General features: G+C 43.3%; 1 protein-coding gene across 1 annotated transcript in view; it reads right to left on the bottom strand.

The window, feature by feature from the left end:
* Positions 1-15,269, bottom strand: part of GRID1 (glutamate ionotropic receptor delta type subunit 1) — a 902,002-nt gene that overhangs the window by 336,117 nt on the left and 550,616 nt on the right. The window contains exon 5 of the mRNA XM_013006314.2: positions 12,673-12,726. Coding sequence (XP_012861768.1) covers positions 12,673-12,726 — 54 coding nt within the window. The remainder of the gene's footprint in view (positions 1-12,672; positions 12,727-15,269) is intronic.

Below are 15,269 nucleotides of genomic sequence, written 5' to 3'. Positions count from 1 at the left end.
TGGGGACTTTGTTGCTCTGTTCCCCTTGCTGTTCTGTTGCACGCCCTTAGTGTTTTGCCTCGGTGTGGTGGGATCAGATTGGGCGCCATTCCCACACAGTGTCTCCAGTGTTGTTCCCTGTAGGGCTATGTGACCCTCTGTTTTACAAAGCAGGAAGCCTTTTCCAAGGTTTGGTCTCTCCTGATAGTATATCCAAAGCATGTGAGACAAAAACTCAGCCATCCTCAATTGTAGGCAGCATTCTGCCTATACTTCTTCCAAAACAGATTTGGCAATCCAAGGTACTCTAGATATGTTTACCGAACACCGAACACCGTAACTCAAACGCATTCATTCTTCTGTGCTCTTCCTTTCATTATCCAACGTTCACATGCAAATGAGGCAATTGAAAGTAGCACAGCTTGGGTCAGGTGCACTTGAGTCCTCAAGGTGACCTCCTTGCACTTCAACACGGAAAGAGGTCTTGGGCAGCAGATGTGTCCAATGCCGAAACTCACTTGATTTCTTGGGCTGCTGATTACAAGAGCATGGATTGTGTATCCAAGCAAAATGAAATCCTTAACAACCTCATTTCTTTTTCTTCTATCAAGATGTTGTCATTGGTCCAGTGGTGTTTTTGTTTATGCTTAGCCAATTCATACTGAAAGTTGCAGTCCTTGATCTTCATCTACAAATGCTTCAAGTTCTCCTCACTTTCAGTAAATAAGATTTTATCATCTGCATATCGCAGCTTGTTAATACGCCTTGCCCCAATCATGGTGCCATGTTCATTCTTCATACAATCCAGTTTCATAGGCTATTATTAATCTGACATCTCTGATGAAACCTGTTTACCTTGGGTGTCCCCGCTAATATTTGAAATACTCGTCATATACCGCAGTAATACAAACTTGAGTGGCAAATGGTAGCAAGACTCATATAAGAAAAAAAATTCAGTATTGGTAGTAGTTACATCATTTCATGTCAACTTGATAAGTATGGGAGTGGAGTCTAGCCTGTCAATCAGGTCACAGTCTGATGATGCCTCCTTGTGGCTGTGGCCTCCTCAGGAGGATTCTGGAAACTTCCCCTCTGTTACCCTGGAGGCGGGCCACACGTTCTCTCTGCCTTCACCTTCCTGTTCACAAGCCACACTTGGAGAGCTGGAGGAGCCACGTGGAGATCCACGCCAGTGCTGAGATACTTCCATCACCATTGGATCCACAAGACTCTGCACTCCCCGGCCTCTGATCTTCCTGCATTCTGCATCATTGCATGTAGCTGCGTGAGTCTGACGAAGGCTTTATGAACTAGCATGGACTTCATCTGGACTGGGCTGGTATGTTTTCTTTACATCCACTCTTTAATATAAAGTTCTTTTTTTATATATACATGCGTATCCCTTGATTTGGTCTCTACTCGACCCAGTCTAACACAGTAGCCAGCACAGCAAAATAATGTCTGGCCTCCAAGTAAAGATTACTAGGAATTTTTTTTTAAGGAAAGACAAACATAACCTATAAAAAGAATCACCAATCAATCGAAACCAATATGGAACTGAAGGCAATGATGCAATTAGGAAGCATGGACAACAAAATACTTGGAGACGTTTTAGCAGAGGTTTTGTTACATTTTTCCACTTGGTGATGGTATAAATTGGCTTAAAAAGAAACTAAACCAAAGAAACAATTTTCAAAAAAGTAAATTTGTTACTTCACTTATACTTCATGGATCTCCAAGTTGAACAGTTACACATAAAATATTTATGTAATTCTCCAAGGTTGGTAAAATGTCATATTTTCATCTATTCTTCTGCAGAATAATGGTCACTGTTGGATACTGTCACACTTATTTTTGCCTTTGTGATGGTCTAATGTCAGACTCATTATTATTGTCTAGCACAGGATCATCTTCCAGCGAATTACTATAGATTCCAAAGTCACTCAGACCAGCAGACAACGTGCCTGCACACAAGTCATTCAAAAGTTATATACTGCTGCGGCACATCATTTTTTGAAGTTTTGCTATACTGAAATATGAGTAAAAGAAACCAGAAGTAGTGCACGTCACCTCTCTTAGGATACTAAAGGGGGACACAAAGCAAAGAGGAAAAGTGGAGACAATCAAACAAAGACGTGGACATTGAAGTATCTCAGCTTATCTTGCACATGGGCACTTCTTAGACCCTTAACCTGAACCGAGATAACTAAGGAAAAAAATTTAAACAGTATATTACTATAGTACTAGTCCTGCAATTCAACAGAGTGCAGATTTCTGATCACTGAGGCATGCAGGAAGCCTCTGCCAGCTGGCGGCTGCCATCGCTGGGGCTTGTACTTGGCAGGTCACAAAAAGGGGAGAAGGAAGAGGACTGTTTTTATAAAGGAAGGAATTTTTTTTTTTTTAAACAAAGAGGGAAAAACTAAGAATAACACTGAAACAAGAACATTTTTTTAAAGAAGCATAGTTGAGGGATGGGAGTGCTGACAAGTCAAGGGATTAGGGATGTGGGGGCCATGTCTCTGGTTATCCAAAAGTTGTTTGAAGTAAGGGGAAATAGAGAACCTCTGGGATCACAGATCACCATTGTGGGTGCTGGTGAATTCCTTAGGGAGTACAACCAGTTATCTGGCTTCTGCTCTGATGCCAACACTGCATGTAATAGTTCAAAATGCCAGGCTGTACAGAAAGCCTTATGCTTCCTTGTTCTTTACTTTCATTTAATCTGTTCCTCTCACCCGTATTTGCTCTACTTCATCATTTCGTTTGAAGCTCTAGATGCCAGGATGGTCATCATATCCATTTCACTTGGTTTCTTGCATCCTCATTGTGGAACATCCAGAGAATGTACCTGCCTGCATTTGCCATTGGACCTTCCTTCCTGTTCAGGTATTTTTAAAAATACTTTTACTGGGGGCTCTCACATCTCTTATCACAATCCATACATTCATCCAGTGTGTCAAGCACATTTGCACATATGCTGCCATCATTTTCATAACATTCTCTTCCCACTTGAGACCCTGATATCAGCTCCCCATTTCTTCCCCCTCCATCCCAGGCCCACCCACCGTCATGAACCCTTGATAAGTTATAGGTTAGTTTTTCCATGTCTTTACATCATCCTCCGTCACCCCTCAACCACTTTTCTGTTATTCGTCCCCCTGGGAGGGGGTTATATGTTGTTATTTGTGATCGATTCCCTCTTTCTTCCCCCACCCTCCCCTATTCCTACTGGTATCTCTACTCTCCTTGTTGTCACTGAGGGGTTTATCTATCCTGGATTCCCTGTTTGGAGATTTTTTCTGTAGCAGTGTCCATGCTCTGGTTTAATCCAATTTGTAAGGTAGAATTGAGGTTACGATAGCGGAAGGAAGAAAGCACCAAAGAACTAGAGGAAAGTTGTGTATTTCTTTGGTACTATACAGCACCCTGACTGGCACATCTCTTCCCTGTGACCCCTATGTGAGATGATGTCCAAATGTCTACAGATGGGCATTGGGTCTCCACTCCATGTCCCCCAGCATGGTTTTGTTATGGGTCTTAGGATGCCTTATACCTGATCCCATCGACACCTCATGACCACACAGGCTGGTGTGCTTCTTCCACGTGGGCTTTGTTGCTTCTGCATTAGATGGCCGCTTGTTTATCTTCAAGCCTTTAAGACCTCAGATGCTCTATCTTTTGATAGCTGGGCACTATCAGCTTTCTTCACCACATTTGCTTATGTACCCATTTTGTCTTCAGCAATCATGTCGGGAAGGTGAGCATCACATAATGCCAGATTATTAGGACAAAGTGCTCTTGTGTTAAGGGAGTACTTGAGATGAGGCCCAATGTCCATCTGCCACCTTGATTCTTAACACATAGATCTATGGGCACACAGTTCTATTCCTATTCAGATCTTTAACTTCATCATTTATCGCAGATGATATAAGCATCGTTTTGTTTGCTTGTTTGCAGCTACTCTACATTCGAGATTTGGTTTCATTGTCTCTTCTGATGTTCAGTTTGGCCTTCTCTTTCTTGCCAGTCTTTTCAACAATCTTTATCTTTCTGTCTGATGGTGGCCTAGATGCCACTTCACAACTTCTCTGGTCTGTAACAATTAGTGTTCAGTGAGTCAAATCTATTCTTGAGATAGTTTATACATTTAAGTGGAAGATACTTAAGGTTTACTTCAGCTCTTGTGGACATCTTTCCACGTGTCTTTGCTTCTGTGTGAACTTGCATATGGGCGATCTGATAATCTGTTCCACAGTTGGCCTTGACCTTGTTCTGATTGCTGATATTGAGTTTCGCCAATTTCTCTCTCAATATCTTAGCTAATTTGATTCCTGTGTATGCCATCTGGTAGGTACCACATTTATGTGTTGAAAAAGTTATTTTCAAGAAGAAGTAATTAGTCTTGCAAAATTCTATTTCATTTCTATCACCCTGGACATATTTTCCAACTACCTATCCTATTTTTACATTCTAATGACTGGAAATTATCATTGCATATTGTGCCCATGTTTGATCAATTTAAGGCTGCGTAAGTTAGTTAAAGAAATTGTTTCTTCATATTTGTGTTTAGGGCTTGGTATGCAAATGTGAATGACAGTCTGATTAGCTTGTCTTTCTTGTAGGCATATGTATGTTATTCTTTCACTGACAGCACTGGACTTCAGGTTAGATCTTGAAATTTGTTTGATAATGCTCACACACAATGCTCCTCTTCAGTTTTTCATTCCCTGCATAGTGGACTACGTTAATAGTCTGTATTTAATACATCTGAATAAAAATGGACCCTACCAACCCATTTCTACTCATTAATGCTTAGGTCATAGAGTCAATAGAACAAGTAGTCTGATTAATCCATTTCTCATTTACCCTGAGACCACAAAAACTATATTATGCCAGGCTACCACTAGATTATTATCAGAGCCACAATAGATGGATCCGGATAGAATAGGAGAAAACGTAGAACAGAACTCAAATAAATTTAAAAGGTAAAAACCCAAATATATGCTGCTTAACTAAAAACACAGAGAAACAAATAAAAGCAAAAGAATGGATATATATATATGTATATATATATATATATATACACACACACATATATATATATCCCCATTCTATCAGTAGTCAAAGAAAACTGAAATGTCTTCATTAATATCACAGAAAATGCATTTTAGAGCAGCGAAAATAATCAGGAATGAAGAAGGGCATTTCATAATGATAAAGGGTCGGTTAATCAAGAGGACATAAATAACCTAAGAGTTTACACCCTTCACAGGAGAGCTTAAAAATGCATGAAGCAAAAACTGATGGAACTGCATGAATAAAGAGATAAGCTCACAGTTCAAGGTGGGTTTTTTTAAAGCATAGCTATCCACCCCAAACGCACCACCATCAGTCCATTCTGACTCCTAACACCCCTACAGGACCGAGCAGATAGGCTACTGTGCATTTCGAAGACTGTGCATCTGTTCACGAGTACAAAGCCTCATCTTCCTCCTGCAGAGCAGCTGTTGGTTCCCAACTGCTGATCCTGCACCCCTGGGGCTCCCAGTGAAGATATAGAATACATAGCCCAATCATCCAATTTAATCTAATGGATTTTTATAAAAGATTCTACACACAGCAACTGTCGTATCCCTTCCAAGAATTTGTGAAAATGTTAACAAGGAAAACTATGTCTTAGATAGCTAATGCTGAGATAACAAACAAGTAGATGACGTTAACAAACACTATTTTTCTCTCACAATTTAAGAGGCAAGATATGCAAATTCATAGCTCCAGATTAGGGGAAGCCTTTCTCTCTGTCTACTGGCTCTCGAAAAAGTTCCTAGTCTCCTTTTAATATCTGTGGGCCTCGTGTTGCTTAGAGGTCTATATGTGTCTGAGCATCCATCTTCCTCGGCATCTAGGGGGTTCTCAGTGAAAGACCCCCAGATCAAAAGGATATGGTCCACTCCTGGCTCTTCCTTTTATATCTTTCCAGGGAAACTCTGCTTACATTTTATGAGGCTTTGACCTGAGTAATGGTGTTGCATCACACCCTAACACCCTTGTAACTCGTTAGCTAATCACATCACATCACACCATCGAAGACGATTACATCATAACATAACAGCAGTACTACATCAACACTTAACAGTCACTAAAAACCATGGCCTAGAAAAGTTGATTTGTGTTTTGGGGGTATAAAATTCAACCTATGACATTCCACCCCTTAACCTCAAATCTTCCAGATCATTGCCAAATTCAAAACACTTTCATCCCATCCCGAAAGTTTGAATCGTTTCCAAATCCAAATTTCATCATGGAGCAAAATCCCCCTTAATCTGTGAGCCTGCGATATCTCTTACAGGAGATGTCCAAAGTACAATGGAAAGACAGGTACGAGGTAGGCATTTCCATTAGAAAAGGGATAAATTCAAGGGAAAGAAGGAATATCAGGCAAGAAGTAAGCAAAAAACAGTGGGAAATGTGACATAAATTTTCAAGGATTAAAAATAAACCTCTGTTGTTTGAGATCATCTGGCTCCGACCAGATGTGTCGATCATTCTCTCTGGATTCTGAGTGTAGGATCCTCATCCCTGACTTTCAGCTTCCCCTTCCTGTCCAACTGGGAAGGCAGCTCTGCTCCCCATTCTCCTAGTCCAACTGAGTGCTTGAGTCCCGCCTGCTCCTTTAGCTTTGGGCAACAGATTCAGATTCTTGCCCCCTTATAAGCACAAGCTATGAACTCTACAACTGAGGTACTGGAGACCTGACTCTGAAGCCTAGATTAACTGCTTTATAGCAACACCAGGTCACTAGAAGCCGTAGTTATCTAGTATTGCTGTAGCAGAAATACCACTGGTGCAGGAATCTAACAAACAGACATTTAGTCTCTCACATATAAGGAGGTTAGAAGTCCAAATCTAGGCCTCTTCTAGGGAGAGGCTTTCTCTCTTTGATGACTCCTGAGGAAGGTCCTTGTTTTCTTTCAGTATTGGTGAGCCTGCCATCTCTTGGAGATTGACATCTATCCTGGTAGTAATCTTCCCCCTAGGACTAGGAGGTTCTCAGGTCCAAAGGAGATGCTTCACTGCCTAGATTCTTTGCTGGTTTCTTTTCTCCTTTTATGTTTTGTGTAATAAAAACAGGTGGTACAGGCCACACCCCAAGGAAATTCCCTTTACATAAGATCAGACTGTGACCTGAGTAAGGATGCTGGATCACATCTCAATTCCCTACCAGCTGACTGGCCAATCACACCAGATCAGATCCTACCAGCTGACTGGCCAATCACACCAGATCAGATCCTACCAGCTGACTGGCCAATCACACCAGATCAGATCCTACCAGCTGACTGGCCAACCACACCAGATCAGATTGTGGAAAATGTTTATTGTCCAGTCAAAGTGACATAGACTTTAGGGGAACACATGTCATATATGGTCAGACCATATATGGGCTATCAAACAAGGTTCTCTAAATTTAAATGTATTCAGGTAATACAACCTATGCTCTCTGACCAATGTAGAATTAATAAGAAAACTAAATAATAAGGAGCTCCCTAAGCACCCCCAAATATTTGGAAATTCAGTAAGACACTTCAAATAGCAGTTGGGTCAAATAAGACATTTTAAAAGGAATACGGAAAGATTTAAAAATCAGTAACAATAAAAACACAACACATCAGGATTTGTTATATACCACCAAATCACGTAAGGGGGGTAATATAACACTGTAGAAAAAATATATTTCTTTGATTCAATGATTTCGTCTCCTTCCTTCAGGAAATAGAAAAAAGAAGAGCAAATTAAAGCTAAAGGATTAAAACCTTGTCACTTGATCTCCTCTCTAATACACTTTGGGCTTGATCTGGCTTTTAATATTTTCTCCATTTGTGTTTTCCTTTTTTTTTTCATATTGAGGCTTATCTCTGCTGCATTTTGTCACTGTGAGTAGCCTTCTTGAGTCTTTGTTATGTGTTTTGGTGAGGAAAAAAGCCAGTCAGGGTGCGACGTAGCAACGATGAAAAATACAACTTTCCTCTAATTCCTAAATGCTTCCTCCCCGCCCCCCCCTATCATGATCCAAATTCTACCTTACAAGTCTGACTAGACCAGAGGATGTACACTGGTACAGATAGGAACTGGAAACACAGGGAATCCAGGGCGGATGATCCCTTCAGGACCAGTGGTGTGAGTGGCGATACTGGGAGGGTAGAGGGAGAGTGGGTTGGAAAGAGGGAACCAATTACAAGGACCTACATGTGACCTCCTCCCTGGGGGGTGGACAATAGAAAAGTGGGTGAAGGGAGACGTCGGACAGGGAAAGACATGACAAAATAATAATTCATAAATTATCAAGAGGTTATGAGGGAGGGAGGGGAAAAATGAGGACCTAATGCCAGGGGTTTAAGTGGAGAGGAAATGTTTTGAGAATGATGAGGGCAATGAATGTACAAATGTGCTTTACACAATTGATGTATGTATGGATTGTGATAAGAGTTGTATGAGCCCCTAATAAATTGATTTAAAAAATAGGTAACTTAAAAAAACCTTACACACCTGTTAAACAAATTTAATCTGTAGCTAAACAAAGTTTGCTTCCTACAAAGGAAACTCCAGGCCCAGCGGACCTCAGTGCTGACTACGAGCAGAGAGTTAAGAATGAAGTCGTACCAATTCTACACAGACTCACAGAAAACTGAAAATGAGAGAAGCTTCCCAACTCACTCGATAAGGCTAGCCTTCCCCTTATGTCAAAACAAGGGGAAACTATCAAAAGCAAAGAATACACTTGTGAGTGAATCCTCGTTGGAGCCAGCTATGGGGTCACAGAGACACAGACTGGAGTTGGTGCGAGGAAGAACAGTTCCTTCCCCTAGAGAACTGAGGTACAGCACTGGGAAGTGGAAGGCGTGGCCTCTAAGACATGGCCTCTACTGTCTACCCGCTGGAATTCTGGAGACAGCTGTGGAAAATAAGCCAACAAATCGCTATCTTTGCCTTCCACCACCCTCTTTTTACCCTTACCTTTTGCATTCCTTGTCCTCACCTAGGACGCAGAGAAAGGCAATAATTTCCCAGCTGGATAGGATGTTGGTGGCTCTATATTTGGGTTTGTAAAACCTACAATGATATTATTGTAATAAGAACAGCAGGACTTTATTTTCAGTGGGCATGGGGAATATGGCTGTCTCCCAAGGATATGTCGTTATATAATTTAAAGACCACCTCCCTCATTAACCAGAAGGCTACACAGTGGCCCAGAGGTCAATGTTTTCCACGAGGCCCTAACTCAAAAATATAGCAGAACTCAACCATGCCTTTAAGCTAGGATCAAGTTAATCCTAGAATGCTTGTAAGTGTGCTTCCCGGAGCCCCATCGTTTCTCTTTATTGAATCAGATCCTGAACACCGGTTAAGAACTGTTGCCAATACCAGTGGCATACCTGCAGGGAGTGTCACCGGTGGATAGGACCTGGCCTTGGGGTCAGTCTTGAAATTGAATCCCAGCTGAATTACACCACAACCTGAGCAAGTCAGGTAACCACTCAAGACTTTCCCATTTGTTAAAAGGAAATTATATGAAGGCTGCCACAAAGAGCGGTTGGTAAGACCTATTGCTATAGTTGTTAGGTGCCAACGACTCCATAGGAACACAGATCCATAGCAATACAACAGAATGAACAACCACCTGATCATGTGTCATCCTCACGATCATTCCTATGTTTAAGCTCATCGTTGCAGCCATTGCGCCAATCCGTTTGTTGACTTGTTGTTTCACTGCCTTGTGGTTTCAGGACCCCTTGACTTGATCAAGCATGGTGTCCTTTTCAAGGGACTGGTCTCTCCTGATAACATGAGCTGGTCGCGTCATCCTTGCCTCTAAGGAACCTTCTGGCTGTACTTCTTGCAAGACAGATTTGTGTGTTCTTTTGGCAGTCCATGGTACTTTCAATATTCTTCCGTAGCTCCATTAATTCAGATGCGTTGATTTTTCTTTCGTCTTCTTTATTCAATGTCCAACTTTCCCATACAGAGGAGGTGATTAGAAATATCACGGCTTGGGTCCGGCACACATGGTCCTCAAAAGAACATCTTTGCTTTTCAACATTTTAAAGAAGTCATATGAAGATCTACCCAATGCAATGCACTGTTTGAGTTCTTGGCTGCTGCTCGCATGAGAATTGATTGCGGATCCAAGAAAGACCAAACCTTTGACAACTTCGATCTTTTCTCTATTTATGTGAGCATTGTGGTGTTCTTTATATGGAGTTATAACCCATACGGAGGACTGAATCCCGGCTCTTCATCAGCAAGTGCTTCAAGGTCTCCTCACCTTCAGCAAGCAAGGTTGTGTCATCTGCCTATCTCAGGTTGTTCATAAGCCTTCCTCCAATCCTGATGCCGCATTCTTCTTCACATGAGCCCACTTCTCTGATTATTTGCTCAGCGTACAGATGGAATACGTATGGTGAGAGGATACAATCCTGATGTACACATTTACTGATTTTAAAGCATTCAGTATTCCCTTGTTCTGTTCACACAACTACCTCTTGATCTACTGACAAGCATAATTAAGTATCCTGGGATTCCCATTCCTTTCAAGGTGACCCAGAGTTTGTCATGCTTCCTACTTTGCATAGTCAATAAAACACAAGGAAACATCTTTCTAGTATGGAAGGTGACAGCAAGCGTGTTCTGACATGTGGCTAGCATAGACTAGGTGATCAGGAAATGAGAGGTTTCCCTTCTCTCTCAGGAGCAAGTCCGCCTGTGGAGCAAGCGAAGCCAAGTATGGCCCAGGCAGGATGCCTTCAGGGTCCCTCATTCCCACAGAATCAGAGACTGAGCCCAGGACATCTCCAGAAGCTGTAAGTGCTGCTCAGCCAGCCCACGGTGCACTCCTGATCGGAGGGGAGGCGGGAATACCAGGCCTTCGAAGAGAGGCCTGACTCCCAGGGCTGACACTGCAACCCAGGGTTGCTGTGCGGGCAGTGGGGAATGCCCATGGAGCGACTCACACTGGTCTCACCTGACGTTAACCCTGGTGCTGATGAGAGCATCAGAGGACTCTGTGGGTGGGGAGGAATGCATCCAGGTGGAAAGCCAACAGGTTTGGAGCAGGAGCCACCACAGGGTGCTTTTCTGAAGCTCAGCAGCAGAGTGCTACAATTTAGGGGAGCGCCCCCAAATGAAAACCCAGTAGCAGACAGTCACCTTAAGGGGCCGGGAACAAAGGAAACTGGACTGAACCTGTAGAGAAGCTGGCAAAGCACCGAGGGCGTGAAGTTGGTGAGGAGCAAGAAGGCTTTGAGTGAGTTCTGAAGAGTGAGATAGCTGTTGGATGCCTGCTATCATATTATCAGCAAACGTACACACACAAAGGTAAACGGACGATCAGAGCATGTCTCCAACTGCCCTATGTAGACATGGGACTAATAGGATGGGAATTTGGGGGGGTGGGGTGGGCAGGGAGAAGCCCCTGAAAAGGATGTCTTATAAACTGTTACTATCAAATACTATCTGCCCAATTATTAAAATAAACCACCTATTTCAGCCATATTAGCGCTGAGCGAATGAGGAAAGACACATCATTTAAAAAAAAGAAGAAGAATGAATTACCTATGGAATAAACCTTGCCTCTACTAGAGTGACCCCATTAGTTATTGGAATTGATCAGCTAATTTTGGAACAGCTGAAGGCCACAGTACCGAGGAAATTGCAGCCCAAGAAGCGGGTCTGGAGAGAGCTCTTGGTCCATAGCTCACTGTGGACTAAGGACGCAGAGGCTGCCCTTGCCAGGCCCTGCTGAGTAGACACTTGGGGAGAGAGGATTCTTTAGGAATGTTGGAGGAGGTGGTGCCAGGGCACCCCTGCATAATACCTGCATCTGGAATGAACTCGGGAGTTTGACATCACCCAGGGCCAAGCAGGATGTGATTTAACGGAAGCAGACTAGGAAACATATGATAGGGGTGTTCCTATTCCTCGTCTCGGTTCTAAACAGTGATGACCAATTGAGGAAACTTCCCATCCAAATGATTATATGCCTCCCTCCCTACCTCTACCAGATTTAAGTTGCACAGATTTATGCACACCCATGTACGCATACACATCCATGCACAAAGCACACGCAACAATACATACATATACACGTGTATATATACACACAATAGCACACATATACATGCATACACTTACACAAATACTCTGACACATGCACTACACACTAACAAGCATGCTCTAACAGACACATACCTAGATGTATACATAGAGAAACTCAGTACACATGCAAGTAGACCTTCACATGTACCCTCAACCTCCTGCAGAAAAAAGTGGCCTTTGTCCCACAGGAGTCCCCCATCCTTTTGCTCTCACCCCACTGCACCCCATTGGCTGACTTGCCCCAGCCCCACTCCTAACCCTGACTTTGTTCGGATACCGCAACCCCACATCGTCCCACAGATCACTCTCTGACGCTTAACTTCCTGTGCACTGTGGTCCAGACTCTTCTTTGGGTTTCCACTTGCTCCTGTGAGCATCTTCTCCAATCCAGCCTGCCCCTCTGCTTGTCCCATGGAGCTGACAGGGAGGGCCTACTCCAGTCTCCTACATCAGAAGGGGGTCTAAAAGAAGAGCCCTGAGCTTTGCAGTACGGAGGACTTAGCCTGGCCGCCTCCCTCGCCCTCCCGAGGTGACTCTTACCTCATTCACAAAGACCCAGTGGCTGTCCTTGGAAGCCAGGTTGGTCTCCACCGCCTGCAGAGAGAGAGAGAGAACAAATGTGGGTAGGAGCAAGTCAGAGGCTGGCAGTTACACTGGACGGTTTGCAGGAACACTGTTCTGGAAGACTTTTGCTTAACTAAGCAAGCTGCCCCACTCCATCTGAACGCAGATATCTGGTTTCTGGCTGTTCCTGTCAGGTGTAGAACAGAGGCTCAGCTGAAGACAGAAGTATGCACCCCCTTCTGCCTACCCAGCCCCTCTCTGGAGAAAGCAACAAACTACTCAACCGAAAAGACTGTCAGAGGGAGACCTTTCTCAGTGCTGGAGGTGAGAGGTCAGGGAAACAGAAGGAAGGATGAATAGTGTCCTGTCCTATTGATGTAGTGATACAGCTGGGCTATGATACGCGTGGCCAGCAGTTCAAAACCACCAGCAGCTCCTCAGGAGACAGGCTGGGCTTTCTACTTCCATGAACAGCTATAGTCCCAGAAACCCCCTCCCCCGCACCCCCGCCCCCACCCCGGGGCTCACTAAGAGTTAGTGTTGACTCAATGGCGGTGAGTTTGGTTTTGTGTGTCCTGTGGTGAGAAATGACCCTGGGAAGTTCAAGGCTTACCGCTGGGGTTGGATAGGAGCAGAATGCACAGAACCTGGCGAGGCTCATTTCAAGTCCTGGACAGTGAGCATCCCTCCACGGATGGTTCTCTTTATACAGCACACATGCACATGCTCATTTAAGCACATACATTTCATAGCACGCACCTTACTTGCCCCGAGTATCAAAAAACAGAAGCAGACAATCCCGTGGCTGCTGAACTGATCCCCACTCCTGTCCCCGTGTGGGCCAATGGGAGAACTGTGCTCCATCAGGTTTTCGTAGCAATCACTTATTTGGAAATAAATCCCTAGGTCTTTCTTTGTAGATACCTCTGAGTGGACTTGAACCTCTAACCTTTCAGTTAGTAGCCAAGTGTGCTGTTTGCACTACCCAAGGAACTCCCATGGCTACAGTAGTCAGTTACCTGTTTATCCATTTTTTTATTGTCTAGCTCCTCCACCAGGCTGATAACTACGTGGAGTCAAAAGCCATGTCTATCTCGGTCATGTTTGTGTCCTAGAACTTTACTCAGTAGTTACAGACAAGTTGATTCTGAATCATGGTGATGCTATGTGTGTCAGAGAAGACATGTCCACCATAGGACTTTTACTGCCTATTTTTTTAGGAAGCCACCAGGCATTTCTTCAAGGCACCTCTGGGTAGACTCAACCCTCCACTATTTTAGTTAGTGGCTAAGCACAATAATGGTTTGCATAAGTCAAGGACATAGTAGGTGTTCAATAAACATTGCTAAATATAAGAATTTCTGTTGTATTTTTTTATGACTGCCCTTCCTTCCTCCAATTGGAAAGACAATCAATTCAACAAAGTAGAAAGGACTTAGGGATTCTAAGCATGTCCTGTAAGAACACTACTCACAGTTAACATGTGCCATGTGTCTGCTGAGCACCAGGCACCATGCCAGACCATTCAAGTACCTGTGAGGGAGTCATCTAATTATAGTCCTTTTTAAAATATATGCTTTTGCAATGTAATTTCCATGAATCTTTTTATTTGAAATAATGCAGAAAAATAAAAATCATCAGAATCATCCCCCAATTTAAAAAGCCTGATAAAGTCAGGGAAATGCCCCCATTTATTCTTCCAAATTCATTCCCCAGAGATCATTTGTGGTATTTGATATATTCTCTTCTATAAACATGCCTGCACCTTTATGGTCACATTTATAAATGCATATCTACTTACACACATCAGGAAGGGAATTTTACTTTAATGAAATCATAAAATACACATCAGATTATAACTAGACTCTTTCTAAACTAATCTACACATCAAGAGAGAGCAGTGGGGGGTTCAGTGGTAGAAGTCTTGCCTTCCATGAGGGCAATCCAGGCTCTATCCCAAGCCAACTCACCTCATGCATAGCCACTACCTGTCAGTCAGTGGGCACGTATGTTTCTATGATGCTGAACATGTTTCAGCAGAGCTTCCAGAATAAACCAGAGTCGGGAAAACTGTCTTCCAATCTACTTCCAAAATTAGATGAGGCAAATCCTCTGGATCACAGTGAAACTGATCCACAACTGATCATGAGGATGCTGTATTCCAACCTGCATTGAGTCACTGTTGAGTCGGGGGATGGGTCTTAAAGGCTTGAAGGTAAACAGGGCCCATCTAGCTGAGAAGCAGCAAAGCCCACATGGAAGAAGCACACCAGTCTGTGTGATCATGAGGTGTCGAAGGGATCTGGTAGCAGGTATCATAAGAACAAAAAAATCTTACCATAGCAAATGGGAGGGGGATGCAGAGTGGAGATCCAAAGCCCATTTGTAGGCCACTGGACATCCCATTACAGAAGGGTCGCAGGTTGCGATGTAGTAACGATGAAACATACAACTTTCCTCTAGTTCCTAAATGCTTCCTCCCCACCCCACTATCATGATCCCAATTCTACCTTACAAATCTGGCTAGACCAGAGGATGCACACTGGTACAGATAGGAACTGGAAACACGGGGA

Source organism: Echinops telfairi, unplaced genomic scaffold (assembly GCF_000313985.2).
Source record: "Echinops telfairi isolate 266 unplaced genomic scaffold, ASM31398v2 ScPeMD7_2010;HRSCAF=2546, whole genome shotgun sequence".
Lineage (NCBI taxonomy): Eukaryota > Metazoa > Chordata > Mammalia > Afrosoricida > Tenrecidae > Echinops > Echinops telfairi.
The sequence above is the reverse complement of the archived record's forward strand: the minus strand, read 5'-3'. Positions and strand labels throughout refer to the sequence as shown.